This window comes from Balaenoptera physalus, assembly GCF_965194825.1.
Source record: "Balaenoptera physalus genome assembly, chromosome: 7".
In the NCBI taxonomy this organism is placed as follows: domain Eukaryota; kingdom Metazoa; phylum Chordata; class Mammalia; order Artiodactyla; family Balaenopteridae; genus Balaenoptera; species Balaenoptera physalus.
In genome coordinates this window covers 67,089,183-67,114,613 of record NC_138886.1, presented here as the reverse complement: position 1 = coordinate 67,114,613, position 25,431 = coordinate 67,089,183, and the positions used below count along the sequence as shown (strand labels likewise).

The window sequence follows — 25,431 nt, the reverse complement described above, 5'->3', positions numbered from 1 at the left end:
CGATAATAACCTTGAATGTAAATGGATTAAATGCCCCAACCAAAAGACACAGACTGGCTGAATGAATACAAAAACAAGATCCATATATATGCTGTCTACAAGAGACCCAATTCAGACCTATGGACACATACAGACTGAAAGTGAAGGGATGGAAAAAGATATTCCATGCAAATGGAAATCAAAAGAAAGCTGGAGTAGCAATACTCGTATCAGATAAAATAGACTTTAAAATAAAAAATGTTACAACAGATAAGGAAGGACACTACATAATGATCAAGGGATCATTCCAAGAAGAAGATACAACAATTATAAATGTTTATGCACCCAACATGGGAGCACCTCAATACATAAGGCAAATGCTAACAACCATGAAAGGGGAAATCGCCAGTAACACAATCATAGTAGGGGACTCTAACACCCCACTTACACCAAGGGACAGATCATCCAAACAGAAAATAAATAAGGAAACACAAGCTTTAAATTACACAATAGACCAGATAAATTTAATTGATATTTATAGAACATTCCACCCAAAAGTGGCAGAATACAGTTTCTTCTCAAGTGCACATGGAACATTCTCCAGGATAGATCACATCTTGGGTCACAAATCAAGCCTCGGAAAACTTAAGAAAATTGAAATCATATCAAACATCTTTTCTGACCACAACGCTATAAGACTGGAAATCAATTACAGGAAAAAAACCTGTAAAAACACAAATACATGGAGGTTAAACAGTGTGCTACAAAATAACCAAGAGATCACTAAAGAAATCAAAGAAGAAATAAAATATCTACATAGAAACAAATGACAACAAAAACATGATGACCCAAAACCTATGGGAGGCAGCAAAAGCAGTTCTAAGAGGGAAGTTTATAACAATTCAAGCTCACCTCAAGAAACAAGAAAAATCTCAAATTAACACTCTAAGCCAACACCTAAAGCAACTAGAGAAAGAAGAAGAAAGAAAGTAGAAGGAAAGAAAACATAAAGATCAGAGCATAAATACTTGAAATAGAAATGAAGAAAACAATAGCAAAGTTCAATAAAACTAAAAGCTGATTCTTTGAGAAGATAAACAAAATTGACAAACCATTAGCCAGACTCATCAAGAAAAAAAGGGAGAGGATGCAAATCAATAAAATTAGAAAGGAAAAAGGAGAAATCACAACTGACACCACAGAAATACAAAGGATTTTAAGAGACTACTACAAACAACTATATGCCAATAAAATGGACAACCATGAAGAAATGGACAAATTCTTGGAAAGGTACAATTTTCCAAGACTGAACCAGGAAGAATTGGAAAATATAAACAGACCAATCACCAGTAATGAAATTGAAACTGCAATTAAAAATCTTCCAACAAACAAACGTCTAGGAACAGATGGCTTCACAGGCGAATTCTATCAAACATTTAGAGAAGAGCTAACACCTATCCTTCTCAAACTCTTCCAAAATATAGCAGAGGGAGGAACACTCCCAAATTCATCCTATGAAGCCACCATCACCCTGATACCAAAACCAGACAAAGATATCACAAAAAAAGAAAATTACAGACCAATATCACTGATGAACATAGATGCAAAAATCCTGAACAAAATACTAGCAAAGAGAATCCAACAGCACATTAAAAGGATCATGCACCATGATCACGTGGGATTTATCCCAGGGATGCAAGGATTCTTCAATATACGCAAATCAATCAATGTGATACACCATATTAACAAATTAAGGAATAAAAACCATATTATCATCTCAATAGATGCAGAAAAAGCTTTTGACAAAATTCAACACCCAATTATGATAAAAACCCTCCAGAAAATGGGCATAGAGGGAAACTACCTCAACATAATAAAGGCCATATATGACAAACCCACAGCAAACATCATATTCAATGGTGAAAAACTGAAAGCATTTCCACCAAGAGCAGGAACAAGACAAGGATGTCCACTCTCGCCACTCTTATTCAACATAGTTTTGGAAGTCCTAGCCATGGCAATCAGAGAAGAAAAAGAAATAAAAGGAATACAAATAGGAAAAGAAGAAGTAAAACTGTCACTTTTTGCAGATGACATGATATTATACATAGAAAATCCTAAAGATGCCACTAGAAAACTAGCAGAACTAATCAATACATTTGGTAAGGTTGCAGGATACAAAATTAATGCACAGAAATCTCTGGCATTCCTATACACTAACAACGAAAAATCAGAAAGAAATCAAGGAAACAATCCCATTTACCATTGCAACAAAAAGAATAAAATTCCTAGGAATAAACTTACCTAAGGAGGCAAAAGACTTGTACTTAGAAAACTATAAAACACTGATGAAAGAAATCAAAGATGACATAAACATATGGAGAAATATACCATGTTCTTGGATTGGAAGAATCAATATTGTGAAAATGACTATACTACCCAAAGCAATCTACAGATTCAATGCAATCCCTATCAAACTACCAGTGACATTTTTCACAGAATTAGAACAAAAAATTGTACAATTTGTATGGAAACACAAAACACCCCGAATAGCCAAAGTAATCTTGAGAAAGAAAAATGGAGCTGGAGGAATCAAGCTCCCTGATTTCAAACTATACTACAAAGCTACAGTAATCAAGAGAGTGTGGTACTGGCACAAAAACAGAAATAGACATCAATGGTAAAGGATAGAAAGCCCAGAGATAAACCCACGCACATATGGTCACCTAATTTACAACAAAGGAGGCAAGAACATACAATGGAGAAAAGACAGCCTCTTCAATAAGCGGTGCTGGGAAAACTGGACAGCTACATGTAAAAGAATGAAATTAGAACACTACCTAATACCATACACAAAAATAAACTCAAAATGGATTAAAAACCTAAATGTAAGGCCAGACACTATAAAACTCTTAGAGGAAAACATAGGAAGAACACTTTGACATAAACCACAGCAAGATCTTTTTTGATCCACCTCCTAGAGTAATGAAAATTAAAACAAAAAGAAAAAAATGGGACCTAATGAAACTTAAAAGCTTTTGCACAGCAAAGGAAACCATAAACAAGACGAAAACACAACCCTCAGAATGGGAGAAAATATTTGCAAATGAAACAACGGACAAAGGATTAATCTCCAAAATATACAAACAGCTCATGGAGCTCAATATCAAAAAAACAAACAATCCAATTAAAAAATGGGCAGAAGACCTAAATGACATTTCACCAAAGAAGACATACAGGTAGGCAAGAGGAACATGAAAAGATGCTCAACATCACTAATTATTAGAGAAATGCAAATCAAAACTATAATGAGGTATCATCTCACACTAGTCAGAATGGCCATTATCAAAAAATCTAGAAACAATAAATGCTGGAAAGGGTGTGGTGAAAAGGGAACCCTCTTGCACTGTTGGTGGGAATGTAAATTGATACAACCACTATGGAGAACAGTATGGAGGTTCCTTAAAAAACTAAAAACAGAACTATCATATGAGCCAGCAATCCCACTACTGGGCATATACCTTGAGAAAACCATAATTCAAAAAGAGTCCTGTACCACAATGGTCATTGCAGCACTATTTACAATAGCCAGAACTTGGAAGCAACCTAAGTGTCCATCAACAGATGAATAAAGAAGATGTGGCACATATATACAATGGAATATTACTCAGCCATAAAAAGAAACAAAATTGAGTTGTTTGTAGTGAGGTGGATGGACCTAGAGTCTGTCATACAGAGTGAAGTAAGTCAGAAAGAGAAAAACAAATCCATATGCTAACACATATATATGGAATCTTAAAAAAAAAATGGTACTGATAAACCTAGTGGCAGGGCAGGAATAAAGACGTAGACATAGAGAATGGGCTTGAGGACATGGCAGGGGGGGAGGGGAAGCTGGGGCGAAGTGAGAGTAGCAGCGACATATATACACTACCAAATGAAGAATAGTTAGCTGGTGGGAAGCAGCAGCATAGCACAGGGAGGTCAGCTGGGTGTTTTGCGATGACCTAAAGGGGTGGGATAGGGAGGGTGGGAAGGAAGCTCAAGAGGGAGGGGATATAGGGATATATGTATGCATATAGCTGATTCACTTTGTTGTAAAACAGAATCTAACGGTAATGTGAAGCAATTATACTCCAATAAAGATTTATTAAAAAATATATTTAGCAGTTTCTGGCAAACAGCATGCACTCAGCATAACTTAATTCCTCTGGGCCTCAGTTTTCTCAGCTGCAAGACGGGGGTTGTTATGGATTGAATGTTTGTTTCCTCCGAAAATTCATATGTTGAAATCCTAACTTTCAGAGTGATAGCATTAGGCGGTGACGCTTTTGGGAGGTGATTAGGTCATGAGGGTAGAGTCTTCATAAATGGAATTAATGCCTTCATAAAGGAAACTCCAGAGAGCTTTCTTGCCCCTTCTGCCCTGTGAGGACACAGTGAGAAGATATCCATCTCCATGAACTAGGAAGCAGCCTCTTACCAGACACCCCATCTGCTGGTGCCTTGGTCTTGGACTTCCCAGCCTCCAGAGCTGTGAGAAATAAATGTTTTTATTTAAGCCACCCAGTCTGGGGCATTTTTGTTATAGCAGCCTGAATGGACAAAGACAAGGATCAACAACAGCTCTTACTTAACTGGGCTGTTACACGGGAGTGTGAGAAACCATCCATGTAAAATATTAGAGCTGTTCCTGTCATATAATATGCTCTCAATCAATGTTGTTTATAATTCATTTATCTGCCCGCCAGAAATTCTACTCTTACATATGCTTGTCTAACTGTGTCATTTTTTTGACCCAAATAAGCTCTCTCTCCTTCATGAATTGATGTAAGGCGAAGGTGAAAGTTCTGTGCTTACTTAGAAGTAAAAGCACTGTAGCCAACCTCCTCAATAAAAATACCATAGGAATATGCTTTCTCAGTATTGCACTAGCTAGAGAGACTTTAAAACATGGCATAGGTACCACTTAAGAGTTGCATTATTGGGCTTCCCTGGTGGCACAGTGGTTAAGAATCCACCTGCCAATGCAAGGGACACGGGTTCAAGCCCTGGTCCGGGCAGATCCCACACGCTGCAGAGCAACTAAGCCCGCGTGCCACAACCACTGAAGCCCACGCGCCTAGAGTCCATGCTCCACAACAAGAGAAGCCACCGCAATGAGAAGCCCACGCACCGCAACAAAGAGTAGCCCCCGCTCGCCACAACTAGAGAAAAGCCCACGCGCAGCAAAGAAGACCCAATGCAGCCAAAAATAAAAATTAATTAATTAAAAAAAAAAAAGAGTTACATTATTAATGTTAGCTGGACAATATGATGTCACACTATCTCAGGGTCTGACCATCAGCTGATTTTAGTCACTCCAAATCCTTAGTCTGACATTGGTGATAGCCCCAAACATACAACTGTAATTTGACATTCTCACCCAGAAGCCAATCAGCTCTGCGACTTAGATGTTCCTTCTGAAACGTCCACTGTCCGTCTTCAGGTCCAAAGAATGAAGTGAATCATTTTTGGAAAGCAAAGTCAATGACCTCCTTCAGATGTATGGACAAGTGTCACTCAAAGTCTTCATGCGCTTAACGTGCTGAGTGCAAGGCCTAGAATTCCCCCAGCTAAAGATTCCAAAACTCTAGTTGACCTGCATCAGAAAACATATAAAATGCCATATTTTTAAGATAAAGGGGAGGTGGTGGTACGAACTCACTCATAAAGGGGAGTATGGCTCTTTACACAACTTGAACAGCCTCCAGCCATGTCCAGGGAAGGAACTTGACCAGTGAAAGGTGCATTCCAGACCTCCTGCAGGAATGGCCGGCCAGCCCCATGGTGGAAATAATTGCAACAGGCTGTCAGAGCACATTACCACCAACAACTAGCTGAACTCAGATGAAGTACACTGAGATTAAAATTTAGCTTTCTGCACAGTTCACCCATGTAAAACAAACAAACAAACAAAAAACCATGCAGATGGACTGATATGGCCTATTCAGCCTGTGTGATAGCTTTCCCACTAGCTGGCATCCAGCATTGCTTGGGTGAATGTTTAACCATTGTTAAATAAATAAATCCAAGCCGCCAGTCCTCCTGAGACCAATTATGTAGGGCTGCCCATGTGAAAAACAGCTTGCTCTTGCAAATCAATGCCTGCAATTTGAAGCATCTAGCCCAGTGACTTCAATTTTAGGCTTATACTTGAACCACAGTTTGATTTCTCTGTTCATTTAGTACATCTCACCCAGTCAGCAGTCCCAGGGGCCTCTCATCATACCTCAGCTTCAACCCTTCTGGAGGATAAGAGCCTGAATCTTTAAAAAGCCCCTGAAGACCTTCTTGAGATAATTAGGGGGCATTTCACAAAAGTATTTAAACATACCCATACTGTCAAACATACTCTCTGTGATGTTAATTTTTTGTGTCAACTTGACTGGGCCACAGGGCCAGATGAAACATTATTTCTGGGTGTGTCTGTAAGGGTGCTTCTGGATGAGATGAGCATTTGAATGTGTGGATTCATTACAATAGCGAGTCTTCCCCAATGTGGGTGGTCATCATCTAATCCACTGAGCACCTGAATAGAACAAATAGCAGAGGAAGGAGTATTCATTTCCTTCCTGCCGATCCACTTAAACTGGACTTCAGTTTTCTCCTTCCCTTGGACTGGGATTTACACCATCAGCTTCCCTGGTTCTCAGGCCTTCAGACTGGGACTGGAATTACATCACTGGTTTTCCTGGGTTTTTAGCTAGTGGACAGCAGACTGTGGGACTTAGCCTCCATAATCATATGAGCCAATTCCTCATTAAAAAATCTTTTTTTTTTTAGAAATTCACGGTCTTTTATTTATTTATTTATTTATTTATGACTGTGTTGAGTCTTCATTTCTGTGCGAGGGCTTTCTTTAGTTGCGGCAAGTGGGGACCACTCTTCATCGCGGTGCGCGGGCCTCTCACCATCGCGGCCTCTCTTGTTGCGGAGCACAGGCTCCAGACACGCAGGCTCAGTAATTGTGGCTCACGGGCCCAGTTGCTCCGTGGCATGTGGGATCCTCCCAGACCAGGGCTCGAACCCCTGTCCCCTGCATTGCCAGGCAGATTCTCAACCACTGCGCCACCAGGGAAGCCCAAAAAATCTTCTTTATATATATGTGTAGATGGATAGATGGATGGATGGATGGATGGATGGATAGACAGATTATTGGTTCTATTTTCTATTTTTCTGGAGAACCCTGACTAACATACTGTCCAAAATTTCTGAAAATCTATAGGGCCTTTTCATAGAACTAGTAACCTTCAGAGCCTTCATACTACTTAAGTAGACTGTAATTGGATAACTTTGCCTTCTTGTGAATTCAGAAGATAAAATAAGTCCCTAGCACTTCGGCTGTGGTCTTGAGATCTACTACTCAAAGGAACCAGGGCTCCTTGAAGAAATGGCCAATTCCAGTTTTGGGGCAAGAAACCTACCAGATGAGCCCATATATCTCATTTCACTAGAAAGCGCGGAAGTTAGCAGAGACTCCTAAGGTTGTATTGAAAGGACTCAGATGCCAACTTAAAGGGATTCACACTGGCCAAAATAGGGGCAATCTGAGTATCAATAAGGATAACTTCAATGAACTGAAACATATTAAATATGTTTAGATCCATGAGTTCATAACGATACTTACAAAATCTATTGGTCACTATTGGAGATGCTAATGAATTAACTATTTTGAAAACAGGAAAACAGAAAAAGGAATCAAGAATTTATCCTGCCTTTCCTGTATACAGTGTACCACTAGGAAAAAAAAATAGTTGATAAAAGGAAGTTTCTTTTTATAAAAGTATTCTAGAAAATAAGTGTAGAAGGAATGACAGAATTAGAATATCAGTACTTTGCAACTTCTATTAATGTATCTAAAGAATGATTTTCAATGACTGCCAAAATCACAAAAAGATATATATGATCAAAGATTAAACGCCTCCTAAAGAAAGAACACACTACCTAAGAGGTAGTCTTGCTAAAAACTCAAGCTTGAATTTGATCAAGTCTCTTGTCTAGATCCAAATACCAAATTACTGAGAACACTCTATAAAATGTATGATCCTACGTCTTCAACAAATTGCAATACAAGAAAGAAACAGAGAAGAAACCTTCAGTTTAAGTAAGTCTTAAGAGACATATCAACTCCTCCCCCCAGTAAAAGGAAGCTGTATTGATGTCCCCATGTTTCTTATCAACCCTGGAATGAATCTGCTCCCTTTTAATCTCAAAGTCCCGCAGTTTTCCCAGGACCTATAGAAATGGTCCTGAGCTACAGAAATGCTCTTACTCTGATCCACTGTTAATCCTCAGGTGCCTCCTATTCCAGTGTTCTTGAGATCCCAGCCCTCAGTGGGTTATATAAACTGAAGGCTTACTACTTACTATCAGACACATGTACTCTATGATTATTTATTTATTTATCTATTTTTGGCTGCATTGGGTCTCCGTTGCTGTGTGCGTGGGCTACTCATTGTTGCGGTGCGTGGACTTCTCATTGCGGTGGCTTCCCTCATAGAGGAGCACGGGCTCTAGGCACATGGGCTTCAGTAGGTGTGGCACGCGGGGCTCAGTAGTTGTGGCTCACGGGCTCTAGAGCACAGGCTCTGTAGTTGTGGTGCACGGGCTTAGCTGCTCCACGGCATGTGGGATCTTCCCGGACCAGGGATTGAACCAGTGTCCCCTGCATTGGCAGGCGGATTCTTAACCACTGCGCCACCAGGGAAGTCCTAATGTACTCTAAACGTACCCTCATGTCACACAAAATCTCTGATTCTGGGAAGCTCAACGGAATTGGGAAGATGAAACTGGTGCTAGAAATTGGGCTCCGTAGGATTTGCCAAGGAAGGAAATCTTACTTAAGGTTGTTGTCTAAAGCAGAAAGAGTGGAAGAACACATCTGGGCCATAATCCTTGAGGTGCAGACAGGAGTCAGGAGTCTGGGGTTCACATGTAAACATTAAGTCTAAGGGTGAGATTATGGAAGGTAAATTAAACCAACAGCCAGAAACCAGTTTGGAAATAGACTTGAGGGGAAAGGAGAAGAAAACAGTTGAGAAAACCTGAGACTGTATACAGAGGGCAAGAAACATTGATTGATTTTTGTTTGTCTAGTATTCCCCTTTTAATTGGAGAGCTATTTCTTCTCTAGCCCAAAGCCTCGACTCTCCTACTCCATGAGGGAGGGCAATGACCAAGGCTGGGCCTCTCATGGGACCCTATCCAACTAACAATAGTGACCGGACCATAGTGACTGGTCCAAGGATGGACACAGATCCAAGCAGGGCCAATTGCTGTTCTTCCATGAGATTTTTCTATTTGGATATTGAAGAGAAAGCGGTCTCCTTCCTGTAAGGATGAAGACATGGATGTGTCAGTAATCATTTTCCCTATGATGTACAAAGAGTTGTCTCTGGCAGTACAGAATGAAGCCAATAAATTATTAGGAAACAAGAAACAAGAAGAGATGAGGGGGGAAGAAAGATGGGGTAAGTTCCAATGACATTGCTCAAGTCCCTAGATCTAGTCTTGCCTGAAGTGAGTGTTATCCTTGAACTTACCAATCACATGCACCAATTCCTTCCTTTCTTTGTTTTTGTTTTGGCGCACTGGTTAGTTTAGTTAGTTTAGACAGTTTAGGTTACTGTCACTTGCAGTGAAGACTTTCACCACTACAATGTGTAGGACAAATATGGCTTGCCTGGCCTGCTCAGCCTCCATTTACCTGGTCTCCCCAGTTTGCTACCTCGATTCTTTAAAGATCCATTAGGTCCAACCTTACGAGCTCCTGCTCTCCCCCTGGCATGAACTATAAATGGTCTTCTAGTGAATGGATTTGAATTATTCTACACTGAATGCAGTGTCCAAATAACCAAAGACGTAAATTGTCACTGTTTAATGTTGTAAATGTTTGCTGAAAAAAGGTGCATAAAGCATTTGGAAAATATAACGCATTTTCCCATTGACTTTAGTTACCATTTCAGAGATGTTTCACAGAGGAAGACGTTGGAGCAGGAGTCAGAAGAATTGATTTTAGTCCCAGAACCTTGGTTTGGTTTTATTAAGCCATGTGGCATGCCCACTCTGTGTCGCTATTTTATTTTATTTTACTTTTTAATTTGGCTGCACCATGCAGCTTGTGGGATCTTAGTTCCCTAACCAGGGATCGAACCCATGCCCTCAGCAGTGAAAGCACAGAGTCCTAACCACTGGACTGCCAGGGAGTTCCCTGTGTCACTCTATTTTAAACACTTCACATGTTAACTCATTTAATCCTCAACAACCTACCACAACAATGAAGTAGGTATTATTTTATCCCCATTTTATAAACAAAGAAATGAGGCACAGAGAGTTTAAGTAGTTTACCCAACATAACAAAACTAGTAAATGGAGGGGGTCGCGTGTTTTGCATTTGGGGACTTGTGTTCCTCATCCACAAAATACAAGTTATGTGAATGCTGTGTCCTATGGTACCAGGAGAGTATGGGCTTTGGAGTCAGAAAAACTTGAGTTAGAATTCTGAGTCTCAGTTCCTTCATATATAGAACTGGCTGACAACACCTTTCTCTTGGGTTTGTTGCATGTATTAAATGAGATAATATATGTCAGGAGCTATGGGAAACCCTTGGAAAAATCCCTCCTCCTGTGAAGCAGAAGGGATTGACAGACTATTGCCTGTGGATTTTTGAACAAGATACTTGAAACATTTGAGACCTTTCTTAGGAAACAGGCCACTCATACACAGCAATGAAAGAAAAAAAATGTTTAAAAGTCTCTCTTTGGTTAGAAATCATGCTTGCTTGATTTTTATGTTTCTATAAAAGCACAGGGAGATATCTGCCACAAATGAGGTAAGAGAGTTGCAATTAGACATCACCGCGGGCCTATATTTTCTACCCTGAGGAAAAATAATAAAATATGTCAGAACATGTACTCCCCCCTCTCCTAGGGAACGCTCACCTGGTGGCAACCACGGAGGTTTGGCTGGGTGTGCAGACAAAGCCCCACCAATCATCACCAAGGGAGTCACACCAGCTCTGGAGCCAGGATTGTGAAGACAACTGAAACATCCTGCCTTCAGCAGGGGCTAAAATCAACAAGGTTAGTATCTAAATAGTGTTTGGCCCTGCATGGATGGTTAACACAGGAGAGAGTGAAACCTACTACCTTGCCTCTCACTCAGGGACCTGACATTTCTGTCTCTGTGTGATTAAAAGAATCAGAGTAGGAATTCCAGTATAAACATGGCAGCACGAGACAGAAATTTCCAGTTCTCCTCCAGGATGTCATACAAAACAAGATGAATGGAAACAATAGCAGTATGAATAATGACATTTTGAGCAAAATTAGGAGGGATATATAACCCTCAGGCTCAAAAAAACATCCAAGGGTCATCCAAAATAACCAAATCGGGTGAGGAGATATTTAGGAAGAAGCTGTGCAGGGGGATATGCTTAATAAGCTGGTTCAGGGGCTCAAAAGATGCCAGCAAGAATATACTTCCTCCAGGTAAGGGGCTTATCCCAACGTGGTAGATAATCCCTTGAATATAACAAGAGCTGCAAGATCTGAGGAGAGAAGGGCAAAAATGGATTGAGTAGAAGCTGCATGAGGTGCAGGGTAGGTATGATGTGCACTTCAAAATCCTCTTGCCCCTACTTCTTACTCCAGCCAAAAAGCTGCAGCATCCACTGCCATGCAAGCTTTGACTAGCTTTGCACAGATGCAGGGAGACAGAGCCTTGCTTCGGGTTAAGGCTGCTTACCTCTCACCCCTTGGGAACCCACTCTTATACTTGGCCATGAGAAACCCAGAAGTGTAGGGCATAGGGGCCAATAGATCAGTGCTTACCCCTTTCATTCCCCAAGAGAATATTTCTCCTTGGTAGAATCCAGTGGGATCAAACACTAATTGCAAAGCAGTAAAATACCTCAAAAATCTATCTTTGTCTTTTGTTGCTTTCCCGTCCTGATTTCCTGCTTCCTGGAATCACAGTTCCCTCCAAACCCACCCGCATGCAAGCCTTCGTTTCAGTCTCTGGGTATTGGGGTACCAGGCTAAGAAAGTTAGTACCAGAAATGGCCTGGAAAGCAAACTCTTGGAGTAGGACTTCGCAGCTGATTGCCTACCCACTGGTCAGGTGGCAAGGACCCCAATTACGGTGGCCATTTGAGGGACAAAGCATCACAATGAACTCTTACCTTGGGGTAATAGGATTAGGCACTGGTGGAAGGTGAAGAACACTTGAACAGCACAGTGAAATGGTAATTATGACGGCTGTGGGTGTGGTGTTCGTTGATTTGGTAACGGTTTGAATATCTTGGGGAAAAAAAAAAAAAAGATAGCTACAGGTCAACCAGCCATAAACTGTAAAAAACAGAGGGCCTCCAGGGAAGCGCTTAGGAAACCCTTATCTCCTGCAACCGCAGGGCAGACTGTACTGGAAATCAACTCAAAATCTGCCAAGGAGGCAAAGCTACAAAGAAAACTGATTATACAGTCTTGACAATTCCCTTCTGTCAAAGTCAGGAGAATGGGACCCAGAGGACTAGGATGGAGCCGTCCAGGTGGACAAAGCTCAGAACGCTACACTCCCGAGCCCCCTAAATCATCCCATCTGAGAGAGGCCCATCCTCCCTCCACTTTGTCAGAGGAGAGCAGCCTCCCCTCCTTGGAGCCCCTACAAAGACTCCACCTGCAGAGCCTGCTGCTTCTCACTGCTTCCAGGCTAATAAACAGCGTCAGAGCTCAGCGCACCCGGAACCCAGAAATCCAGTCCCTGGTCTGGGAGAAAGAGTCTCCACAGTGAAAGAAGAGGAGGCTGGTGTGAGCTGGCAGGAACTAGGGGAAGACACGTGGGAGTGGATGTCTAGTGAGCGTGCTGAAGTGGGGATGGGTGTGCAGAGCGTAAGGCTGGCAGGTGCAGCATTTCCTGGCTTGGGAGGACTCTCTTGTGACCCTGCATTCAACACCTCGAGCCATCCTAAGAGGTCACTGAGACAGCTCCTACCAGCTTAGATAGGGTGACAGTCCACAGTAAGTGAGGTGAGAGGCCAGAGCTGCTCTGCAGAGTGTTAAGGAAGAGGTGGCAAGATTCACGGCGGTGAGCAAGTTACACGGGATATTCTTCCAGATGGATAGCCGACTATGCCAGTACCGTTTACCAATTAAATCATTATCTTTTCCACTTAACTAAGATGTCTCAATTTTTATGCCTTAAAACAACCCTACTCACAGATTAGAGGTTGCCTAGAGGCGGGGGTAGAAGCAGAATTGACTGCAAATGGGCACAATCCCTTTGGGGTGATGGAAATGTTCTAAAACTAGATTTCAATAGTGGTACACAATTCTATAACTTTGCTAAAAATAATTAAACTGTATATCTCAAATAGGTAAATTTTATGGTATGTAAATTATACCTCAGTAAATCGGCTTTAAAAATTACTCCAAGTACATTGTTTAGACTTTGTAACTTTTGTTATTGTTTCTGGAGATGGCATTTCTTGAAGGCTGTTGTTCAAGGTGAGATACTATGACCTACAACTTCTTTTCAGCTTAGCTTCAGAAAGCTGGGGGCAGACCACAGTTTAATTCCCATACTGCACACATGCAGTCATTGTAAATTGCTAATCACATGTGTCTTAACTGGATAATTATGCTGTACTTTTTATGACAAGAGCAGGAAATCAGTTCTCTTTCTGAACATCACACATTATTTCACTAGGTATCAATTATGCTAAAAATGACTAACTGATTAAAAGAGCAGTAGCTTAAGCATCATGCCCCTGGAAAGAGACAGATCTTAAGGTTTGTTTATACATGATGATTATAAAACAATCAGGAAATTTTGTCAGCTTTTTATCTGATTAAAAAAAAAATTTTTTTTTGTTTTGGCCAGCAGAGGGCAATCTAGGTCCCATGAAACGGAGGGAAAAAAGAGAAAACAAAAAGGGGGAAAAAGAACATAAAAGACAATATATAATAATCAGATGGCATCAACATTTCGGTGATTGGGTTTGTTAAGGCAGTCAGTCTGGTTTCCTCAGACTCATGAACCACTTTCTTCCTTCCCGTTCTCCGCCCTTCTCCTCCCATCTGTATTTCCTACATAATACATTTAGATGCTTTGATGTTCCTACTGATAAAAGGAAAAATCAAGGCAAGAAAAAGGCTGTGTCACTACTCCTGTCAGGGGTTAACCTGTGCATTATGCAATACTTCTCCCTCTTTTTTACGGGAAGCACTGGCACCTGCATGTGAGAGGAAGCTGGTTCCTCTCTCCTTTTCCCTTCTTATTTGCCAACCCATGTCTATTAAGGGATCCTCTTCCGCGGTACTCACAAACCTAAGGGGTCCCAAGTCTGAACCAGGGTTTCTCCATGTGGCCTGAAGACTGCCTGCATAAGCTATGAGGTGGGACAGGATGCCTGACACACCTGCAGATACGGGGTCCCACTCTAGGAAACGGAATCAGAATCTCAGGCATCAGGACCCAGGAATCTGCCTTGGCTTTTATTTAGATCAATGGGTCACACACTCCATTCCCATCAGAAGCAGGAAGAGGTGCGTGCTACAAGGCAGATTCCCGTGAAAAGAGATAGTTACAAGCATTGCAGAATGCACAGGTTAACTCCTGACAGGAGTGCTGGCTCTTCCTAAGAAGTGTACCTCATAGAGCAGTACTACTCCAAGTGTGGTCCAGGGATCAGGAAACACATCATTTTGGAACCTATTAGAAGTGCACATTCTCACCCCACCCCAGACCTACTGAATCAATCTCTGGGGGTGGGGCCCAAGCATCTGTTTTAACAAGCTCCAGGGGATTCTCATGCGTGTTTCAGTTTTAGAAGCACTGTAGAAGATTGTTTCCTAAACCTTTCTGATGGTAAATATACCTTTCCAGGCCCTTCAATGGGCCATTCTGATTAAGAGCAGCTGCAAAGAGAACCTGGAAATTTGCGCAAGTTCCCCCACGTGACTCCTAACCATTAGGTAAGTTTAGGAGGCTCTGTAGGTGCCTTCCTGATTTCTTCATCTTCATGAGCCCTGATGGAGGCAGATGTTTTGGTTAAGAGATGCAGGTAAGAATCACTGTGGAGCTTTTTAAAAATACAGATTCTCTGGCCTTTTCCCCAAATCTAGTCAATCACTGTATCTAGGATGGGTGGTAAAGCAGTAAATGATGTATTTTGTTTTACTGGAGTAAGGGACTTAAATGAAGAAGGGGTAAATTTTCAGGGGGTCATGGCGCTGTGCCTAGGGACGCTGGGTGCTGGTGCTCCAGCTTGGGACTTCCAGCAAAGACCCAGCACCAAGCTCAGGCAGACAGGGCTGGAGCTGTACTTTCTAGCAGACCACAAAGGCCTGGGCGAGAAAACCTGGCAGCAGTAGCGTCACCTACGCTGAGGACCAGAGGCCCTGCCCCACAGACAGAACCGAGAGAGCACTGCCTGCCAATTCTGGTGGGAGCGGGAAGAAAGCCATACTTAATTGGGTTTAGAAAAATAAAGAAATGTTATGTTTCTTTTACCAGTCACACACAGAAAGATTCAGAGGAAGCCAAAACACTAGCAGGGAAGTGTGAAAAATGTTTCTTTCGAAACTTCTCTCTTTACTTTCTTCATCTCCTATGTCTGACATTCTATAAAACCAGCCTTTTATAAGACCTTATAGTCTCTTTATTTCACCATCAAGGAGCTCACCTTTTCTTTGTCTTGCTACTAAGATATTTCATAATGTGGGTAAGTTCTTTTTTCTTTTTTAAGCTCTAAATACCAGTAACCGTGAGACTACATTGGGTAAACAATCAACACTTTTACAAAGCTCTCTTTCTTCCAGTGTCTGACCCCAAAGAGCCAAGTGTTTAACACCTTAGTCTTCAATCAAAATCACATATATTGAGCTTAATGAAGTGCTCGATACACGGTAATACAATTACAAGCAACAATTACAAGCATCATCTGATAAAAGTGTTGAATGTGTTTGATTCCCTGCTGTGAAAACAATGATACAGGAAATTCAAACACAGCTGTAAATACACATCTATTTTTATTGCTTAAAGGCCCCTAAAAGCCTATAATCAGGATAGACTCTGCCAGGTGAAGAAATCTACATTTTGCAAGCCTGGAATATAAAGAAAGGAAAATTCCTAATTTCACGAATGCTGCAAACATTTTTCAGATGACATCCAAAAACAGATATGAAACCCTTGTTTCTGAGACCACACTTGTCATGCAGAAAAAAAACGAGAACCCAGATTACACGAAGGTCTCCAAACATCTTCGAATTTTCCTGATATTCAATCTTTATTCTCCACCCCTCTACTGTGAAGCTTTGTTATTTCTTATCTGAAGGGACTTCCCAAAATCTTGGCCTCGGTACATATGGGTGAATAATCACATAAGGTAGTACAAAAAAAGTCCAGGGTTCCTTTTTGAGAAAATGGTATTGAGATGCTGCTCTCCACTCCTTTACCTCCAAAGCTGACAGCCTGCCTCACTCCTGTCAAGAATCAGAGCTCCTCCTGACCCAGATGGGAGGCCACCATCACTCAGACGCACCTGAGAAGTGAGTGACATTCAACACCCTGACCTTTAAGCAGCTAGCCTTCGTCGGGTCCTTTCAAAAATAGTTGTGTTCTTTTCCTTGGCATCTCCTTTAATACGGGGATCCGTAACAGGTCCCCAACAGCTGGGCCTAGAAATTGCTGGTGTAGCCACCTCTCCATGCAGCCCAGTAAGTCTTCACCAACCACTGCACAGAGTTCCAAACGGTAGCTTCAAGATGTTGCTTTCTTTAGCATTAAGTCCTTCCCGTCACCATCACCACCCCCATGGGATGAAAGGCAGTCTGCAAAAGCAGTTTTGTTTTTTTTTTAAATTTTATAACTATAAACCGACTTTTACTACTGAGGCATGATTTTTTTTAACTGAAGTATAGTTGATTTACAATGTTGTGTTAGTTTCTGGTTTACAGCAATTATTCAGTTTATAATATATATATATATATATATATATATATATTCTTTTTCATATTCTTTTCCATTATAGGTTATTACAAGATACTGAATATAGTTCCCTGTGCTATACAATGGATTCTTGTTGGTTATCTATTTTATATATAGTAGTGTGTATCTATTAATCCCAAACTCCTAATTTATTCCTCTACTCCTTTCCCCTTTGGTAACCATAAATTTGTTTTCTATGTCTGTGAACCTGATTCTGTTTTGTAAATGAGTTCATTTGTATCATATTTTAGATTCCACATATAAGTTATATGATATTTGCCTTTCTCTGTCCGACTTACTTTACTTCATGTGATAATCTCTAGATCTATCCATGTTGCTGCAAATAGCATTATTTCATTCTTTTTTATGGCTGAATAGTATTCCACTGTGTGTGTGTGTGTGTGTGTGTGTGTGTGTGTGTATTATATATATACACACACACATCACATCATCTTTATCCATTCATCTGTCGATGGACACTTAGGTTGCTTCCATGCCTTGGCTATTGTAAATAGTGCTGCAATGAACATTGTGGTGTATATATCTTTCCAAATTAGTTTTCATCTTTTCTGGATATATGCCCAGGAGTGGCACTGCTGGATCATATGGTAAATCTATTTTTAGTTTTTGAGGAAACTCCATAGTGTTCTCCATAGTGGCTGCACCAATTTACATTCCCACCAACAGTGCAAGAGGGTTCCCTTTTCTCCACAGCCTCTCCAGCATTTATTATTTGTAGACTTTTAATTGTTGTTTTTTTAAAAATATCTATTTATTTATTTTGGCTGTGCCAGGTCTTAGTTGCGGCATGTGGAGTCTTAGTTGCAGCATGCATGTGGGATCTAGTTCCCCGACCAGGGATCGAACCCAGGCTCCCTGCATTGGGAGCGTAGATTCTTACTCACTGGACCACCAGGGAAGTCCCTATTTGTAGACTTTTTGATAATGGCCATTCTGACTGGTGTTAGGTGATAACCTCATTGTAGTTTTGATTTGCATTTCTCTGATAATCAGCAATGCAGTTCTTAATCTGGTTAACAAGAGGGTACTGAAATATAAGTCTTAAAAGTGCCCACATGGTTCAATTCAGAACTCTAGAGGCTGTCTTGAAAATAGAGCCTTGGGATAGTCCTGATTTCCTAAACCATTGCTAACTGGATGCAGAATAGGAGTTAGCAAATTCCAGATATATGTTACATACTATAAACAGTGTATGGGAAACTTCAATTCTTGGTCATGTCATTCTTATTGTCCACTTTTTTTTTTTTTTTGGCAAAGAAAAACTAAGGAAAAACAATTATTTTTCCAAAAAGTTTTCTCTTTAAGACCTATCAGACCTAATACAAAAAATAAAATGAGACAATTGCCTCACAATTTGCCATATTGGTTCAGTTTACTTTAGCTCTGCTTCTGTTTCCACCTCAGACAGTTCATTCTGTGATTAGACTTAGAAAAACAAGTATTTGGGGGTGGATTCAACTTCTCCAATGGTGGTCCACAAAGTTGCCTGCTCTTTTCTATATTTAAAGTTTTATAAAAAGGAATTTATTATACTTGAATGAAAATAAGGAATTCAGGGCTTCCCTGGTGGCGCAGTGGCTAAGAATCTGCCTGCCAATGCAGGGGACACAGGTTGGAGCCCTGGTCTGGGAAGATCCCACATGCCACGGAGTAAGTAAGCCCATGCGCCACAGCTACTGAAGCCCGCGCGCCTAGAGCCCGTGCTCTGCAACAAGCCACCGCAATGAGAAGCCTGCACACCGCAACGAAGAATAGCCCTCGCTCGCCACAACTAGAGAAAAGTCCGCGCACAGCAACAAAGACCCAACACAGCCAAAAATAAATAAATAAATAAGATTAATTAATTTTTAAAAATTTGAAAAAAAAGTAAGTAATTCAGACAGTTCTGGATCTGGTAAGTGTATTATTAACGGTCTCCAAAAGACTCCCTTAAGTAAACATTAAGTTCTTCCTGGAAGCTGTGGTCATTTAGTTTCATTTGATGTTAACTCATTTTGAGATTACTCTACTTGGTGCTGGGTCTTGCTGTTAGTCTCCCTTTGAGGTTACAGAACTACTATTACACAGGTACAGTCACACCTGAATGTGTAACATTAAAGACAACAGAAAGCTTTACTGGTTCAAATATGGCTGAATACATATATGCCTCTTTCTGGACTTGCTCTTCTGTACGGATCACCTTTTGTCCTATCATTGAATCAACATCACACTTTCTTAATTACTACAGCTTGATGTTTTATATCTAGAGAAAGTCCTCCAACTAAGTTGTTCTTCTTTAAGAAGAAATATCCGTTTGCATTTCACATAACTTTCATAATATGCTTGTCAATACTCAAACACACAAAAAAAACTTCCTGAGATTTTGGTTGAAACTGCACTAAACCTATAGGTCAATCTGGGTAGAAATAACATATTTACAAGGCTGAGTTTTCCAACCCATAAATGTAAATATCTCTTCACTCATTAGGGTCTTCTTTATTTTTTCTCAAACATGTTTCATAATTTTCTATGTAGAGATCTTATATAATTCTTATTAGATTTATGTCTATAGATTTGAATTTTTGATGCCTTTGTAAATGATATACATTTTAATTACTTTTTTCTAATTGACTGTTACTGGTATATAAAAATTTTTTGGATATTGATTATATATCCAGTAATCCTATTAAATTTACTTATTGAGTCTAATAGTTTATCTGTGACTCTTCTGGATTTTCTCCATTCACAATAATGTCATTGGTAATTTCTTCTTTAAATTGGTTTGAAGAATTGATCTGTAATACTCTAACTCATAGCTAGAAAAAATATTATTTTCATGTTAGAGCAGTTCACATACAGTATATATGTGAACCTAGTATATCTGATTAAAACAATTTGTTTTAGATTAGAACATTTGGACTATTGGCCTCAGCATGGAAGAATACAAAGGGCACCCAGTACATAAAGAACATGTTTATTTTCTCAGGAGCTCAGGAAATACATATTCTGTATGCACTGCTCCCCTCCCCCCACCTACCTCCCCCTCCCCCCACATATACACCAAGAGAAAAGGTGGCCACCTTTTGGCCAGTCTGTATTTCCACGTCTATTCCTTTCTCTTTAAGCATGAAAGAAAACAAAAGACTGATTGAAATGATACATTTTATTTGCTCCTCTGAATGTTACATTCTTCTGATTATATCACCATGATGCTATCTCATTTAACTTCTAGAAGACCTCTTCTCTCCACTTTCTTATCTTCTTTTTCAAATCTCCTCCTTCCCTGGGTTACCAATAAGTTACCAGTGTCCAGGCTAACTCGCTTCTTGATAATGGAACTTCCCCTGCTTACAGAGAAGTAGGTCTGAGGTTGGAACCAGGTCTGCTTTGGTTGCATCAGAAGGCAATGAAGACTCGTCCACCCACTGTCGGACCCAGAGAACTGACACAAAATAAAGGGCCAGAGCCTTTGGTTCTGTCTTCAGCAATATTTATTGGAAACAGCGACGCTTCCCGTGGTTAAGTTTATACATTAAGCAGTAAGATTTGCCTTTCACTCCACATGATCCACTACCGCAGGTGGCACATCCAAAGCAGCACATTAAACCTCTGAAAGAATCTGTACAGCTAGATAAATAGAACTCCGGATGCCTAACAGGACTTTAATGACTGATACAAAAAAAAAAAAAACCCAAAAAACCAATAAACGAAGAAAACCACTCATAAGTTTACACACAGCACTGTACACACAAAATGAAGAGGAGATAGAAGGGACAGAAATAAAAGTCATGACTGAATTGGGAAAGAGTTTTGCATATGCAGCCACACATCTTAAACTGCTAAGCACAAAAATCATCTTTATTTGGTCCTCATTGAGGGCAGAATATGCACAAATGATGTTCAAAGAACACAAGGTGAAAGTGGAGTGGGAAGATAGTTACTGTTTCTTGGTCTATGAACTAGTGGGAAAATGGTTTCTAGTGTTTCTCTTCTTGTGTCTCTATACCAAATGGATTCATGAAACATGTAATTCATAAATAAGACTGAAGTGAAGATATCTGTTCCCCTGTCCATGTACCTTCAGAAATGCCCTGTATATATACATGGTTTCTGTACAGCAAGAAATTTAAGCTTGGAAACCAGATCTCTTCCCAGTTCCTCATAATGGAGAATCTCTTCAGCTCCTCCCTCAATATGCTGACTGCTAACTGTCTTAGTTAGAAGTAAAATAGGAATCCCCCTCTGGCTTTAATAGCAGGGAGGGAAGAAAACCGGCTGTACCTTAGAAATAGGCATAAGCTGTGGAACAAAGGTGACCGTTCTCAGAGAATGCTTTGAACCCACACTCAACACTTTTATATTGAGAGCATCAAGGGACTCACTCATTCAGACCAGAAGACAATTTGCTGGTGAGGGAGGCTTTCTTTGACAATTCTGTGACTCACATGTTTGGCAGGGGTCAATGTGAAAACGAGAACTTTCTCCTCTATTTAAATGGAAAACCTGAGACCTTGAGATGGCCCCGGGTGGTAGATAATATCTCCGGCAGGATGGTTTATCTGTGATGTGGCTGATGGGCATATTCTAAGAAGCCACATCCTCCTGAGAACTGTGTAAACAGCAGTTCTGTGACTTCTGGCTGGTCTCAGATGGTATTTAAAAAGCACATGCCATGCCCACCAGGCTAAGAAGATACCATCCATCACCATGACTCTCGTGGGATCACACAAGTCAACGAAACATACTGAGTGGGGCTTGATGACTTGGACCACTGCAGCCTGCACTTGGGGTGTGTTGTAAGCAGCATTACCAAAGCAGTGGTTACATTTAACTATCTGGGTCAAGAAGAGGTGAGCCAGCCAGCATAACATCCTAATGGGGCAGAGCAACCAGAATCTCCACATAATTGATGGGGAAGAAGCCTGACTGGCCATGGAGCATCCCCTCATACCAGTTCTCATCAATCTGGTTAGTGAGTGTGATGATATCACCCTCTTTAAAACCCAACTCCCCTTCATTTTCAGGTTCAAAGTCGTACAGAGCTCGGCAGCAGGGCTGATCCAGTGGGGCACCTGGGAGTAAGAGCAGGAGAGAAGAACACAGAAAGACAAGGGGAATTTAATGCACGTATCTACCTCCTGCTGCACCTGCCCAGCTTGCTGTCCCCCTTGGTTCCTCCCTCACTCCTCTTCCCGCTGAAGCTTCCTCTTGCTACTGGTCCCCAGTGTCTGCTGCATGGCACCTTGCCCTCTAGCAGTCTTCAGAAGCTTTCTCATGTTTCTGGAAGTTGTTGAATTGCTGTTTCTATTTCCAGTATGAAAAATTGGCCACATCTATCCTTGTGATACGTACAACAGGGTTCATCAAGGTTGGCCTTGCTAACAATGCCCAGAGATGGGAGACCCAATGACTTAAGGAGTATTAACGAGATTTAGGTTCAAAATGAAGCATGGCCAGAATTCTTTCCATGCTAGCACTTTAAGATCTCTGCACATGTGAAATAATAGAGTTTATTACACGGACAAAACTTTACAACTTCAGAATAACAATGCAGTTCTCATTTTTTAAAAATAAAGACCCCCCCCCCCCAGCCTCTGGAAACCGCTGTAATGTAGTAAAAATAAGACAATATAAAACACTGAGTTCAAGTTCTTACTCTCTGTGACCTTGCATAAGGCACTTTGCTCTCAGGTTCTTTGTCTAAAATTGGAACTAACAGTAGAACTTACTTTTCACAGTACTACTCTGGCTATTAAATGAGATTATATAAAAATGATATAATTTACACCTTTGCGTTATATATTGCATATATAAATATGAGGTGTGCATCAGAGCTACGGCATAGAAAAAATAATATATTCTTCCTTGAGTTAAATAATGAAGGATGGGATCATAGCTTAAAAGGGATCTATGTTAAATGAGCAAATATATTAACACAGCAGGCGCACACATATGTATATCGACGCAGACAAGTGCATACAGCTCCATGCCACCTAGATGGCTTTGAAGGGGAACAATGAATTTTTTTTTTTTTTACTTAGAGAAAGCAAATTAATGAGTCTCCAAAAGAAAAGTGAAATATGAGATTGGTTTTTGAGCAGGGGGAAGCAGGTTACCTATAACTTATACGACTAGTCCTTGTAACCAGATAACTTCTAGAAACCACTGCTGTTTATCCGCACACTGCGGGCTCTGAGCAGCAGAGCTAAGCACAAGGGGCAGAGAACTCCAACTGTCATCACACACCTCACTTTTTTCCTTCATGGTCTCCTGAGAGCATCTACGTTTCCTACTGTAGAACATCAAGCACTGGGGATGCAGGGAAAACAGGAGAAAGCTGCGTATCCTTAAAATCCATATCCAGGATAAGATAGTTCCTGTTCTTCAACCAAGAAGATTACCAAGGTTGAATGTATTTCAAGCACAGGTTTTTATCTGATCTGTGTGTAGGGGGTGGAGAGCAGTGGTACCACCTAAAAGAATACATTACTGGCTATACATCAATATTCCTGATAGAAAATAAGTTTTAGCTTTCATTGTACCAACCTCTTACCACAGCACGATGAACTGGCTGGAGGGTGGGGAGAGGAGGGAAGTCTAGCAGATGCTGAGACTCAGAATATATTCATCTACAAATATATTCACCCACATGTTTCTGTGACTCAACAAATCCAACTCAGCAAGTTCCTGGAGCTGCTTGCTGTCTGTGGGTTATAAGTGAGTGTATGTGGGCACGCACTGCCCAGGAGCGTGATTCCACATGCTGGCAGGAACCACGGAAGCAGGGTAACAGGAAGAAAAGATGACATCCCTACAACTAAACTCACATATTAAGGTAACTGTAAGACCACAAAGGAGGGTCAAAATCAAATGTGTTTGTTCGAACAGTTAAGTATGTGCTGATAATGGACAGTGAGAGAAAAAAGGGACTTACAAAGAAAGTTTTATAGAGGAGAGAGAGTAAAGGAGGGGAAGAGATAATCAATGAGACAAGAAGGAACTCCTTTAAGAGTTTCTACCTGACAAAACCATCCTGTAAGAAATATATTATAGTGGATTCCTTATGCAGACAGATCGGACTGCTCCTAGAATTTCTGGAAGAGTGTCAGTGGGGTGTGCCCAGGCCCGGGGAATGGGTTCTGCAGGCCTCCGCTCCTTACCTGCAGGTTTGGGAGTGCCCGTGTGGGAGAGGCCCCCATTGGGCTGAGTGCTGTCCCCAGTTGTAAACTCCAGGCTCATTCGAGGTTTAGGCTGATATTCCCTTCTAGGCTGAGATGAAGCTTGCCTTATTCTGCATTAAAAAGAAAAAGGGTGGTAGAGTATGCAGCCAATTAAGGAGAAAAAGAAAAGCAATACAATCCTGAAAATGCTTAGGTCACCCACCAACCTACCATTGTGGAGTATGGGAAATCTGAAAAGGACCCTTAGTTTTCTTATCTGTGTCTATCTCCATTTTAGTGCTGTGGTCACACCCTCTGCGGTTATACCCTCACTGTCTTCATCCTTCCTCTCACTTTCTCCCTCATTTACTCAGAGCTCCCTTTGCAAGTATGCAGGGTGCTAGGTGCCAGGAACTCAAAGATGAATAAGTCACAGTTCCTACCCTCAAGCAGCTTATGGCCTGGAGGGGAGACAGAACATAAACAACTGATTACTGTCAACTGTAGTAAGTGCTGCTATGGAGATAGGACAAAATGCCACAGGAACCCAGGGGTGGAGCTGGGGGTGGTGAGGAGTGTACCTGTCCCTGGGGAAGCTGGAGAAGGTTTAAGGAAAAAAGGTAAAAGATAGGTAGGAGTCATTTCTAGATGCACAGCTGTTTCCAGAAGAAAGTTATTTCTTGTAGAGCTTGAGAAGGTATGGAGGGAGGAAAGGGGGAAATACTGTGTGCTCTGGGAACAGCACAGAGGAAGGGGGAGAGAATCCAAGGGAGACAGGAGAAAGGTGGAAAGGTACAGGCAGTAAATGTATTCTGCACACCCGGAAGTATTTTCCACAGCTTCAGGTGTTCACGCAGCAAAGTGCACGCAGATTTGCAAGGGTGGGGGAGTTTAGGGTATGGCGATTGTAGAATGACAGTGGCTTTGAACATATTTCAGAGGAAAAAAAAGAAAAGTGGCCTTCATGCTCAACAGATGTCACAAAGACATATAATATTTCTTTAGTACGTGGAAGTGCATGGTTTTAAATCATTCTAGAGGCTTCAGAGTGTTACACATAATTCCACAAGGGTGCACCGAGGAAAGATGAACAATCCAAGCACTAGTCAAGGAAGATACTGAGGAGAGGAAGAGGCCGGCCAGATGGAAACGGGTGAGGTCGTTTCCCGTAATACAGCACCGTAATTGGAGGCTGCCTTGTGCATTTATAGTCATATCATCAGCTATGAGAGTCGACTCTGGCCATGAGCTGAGAATAAAAGC

The 25,431-nt window shown here is 41.1% G+C and overlaps 1 protein-coding gene across 2 annotated transcripts in view; it reads right to left on the bottom strand.

Moving 5' to 3' along the window:
- Positions 1 to 432: 432 nt before the first annotated feature.
- Positions 433 to 25,431, bottom strand: part of SH3GL2 (SH3 domain containing GRB2 like 2, endophilin A1) — a 218,310-nt gene continuing 193,311 nt past the window's right edge. Inside the window, exons 8-9 of one of the 2 annotated variants that reach the window (XM_082468048.1) lie at positions 24,169 to 24,299; positions 433 to 703 (exon numbers count right to left, since the gene is read on the bottom strand). In XM_082468048.1, coding sequence (XP_082324174.1) covers positions 645 to 703; positions 24,169 to 24,299 — 190 coding nt within the window. In that variant the 3' untranslated portion in view covers positions 433 to 644. Of the gene's footprint in view, positions 704 to 20,476; positions 22,081 to 24,168; positions 24,300 to 25,431 lie in introns of those variants that run through there. The other variant, XM_082468047.1, reaches the window with a different exon arrangement.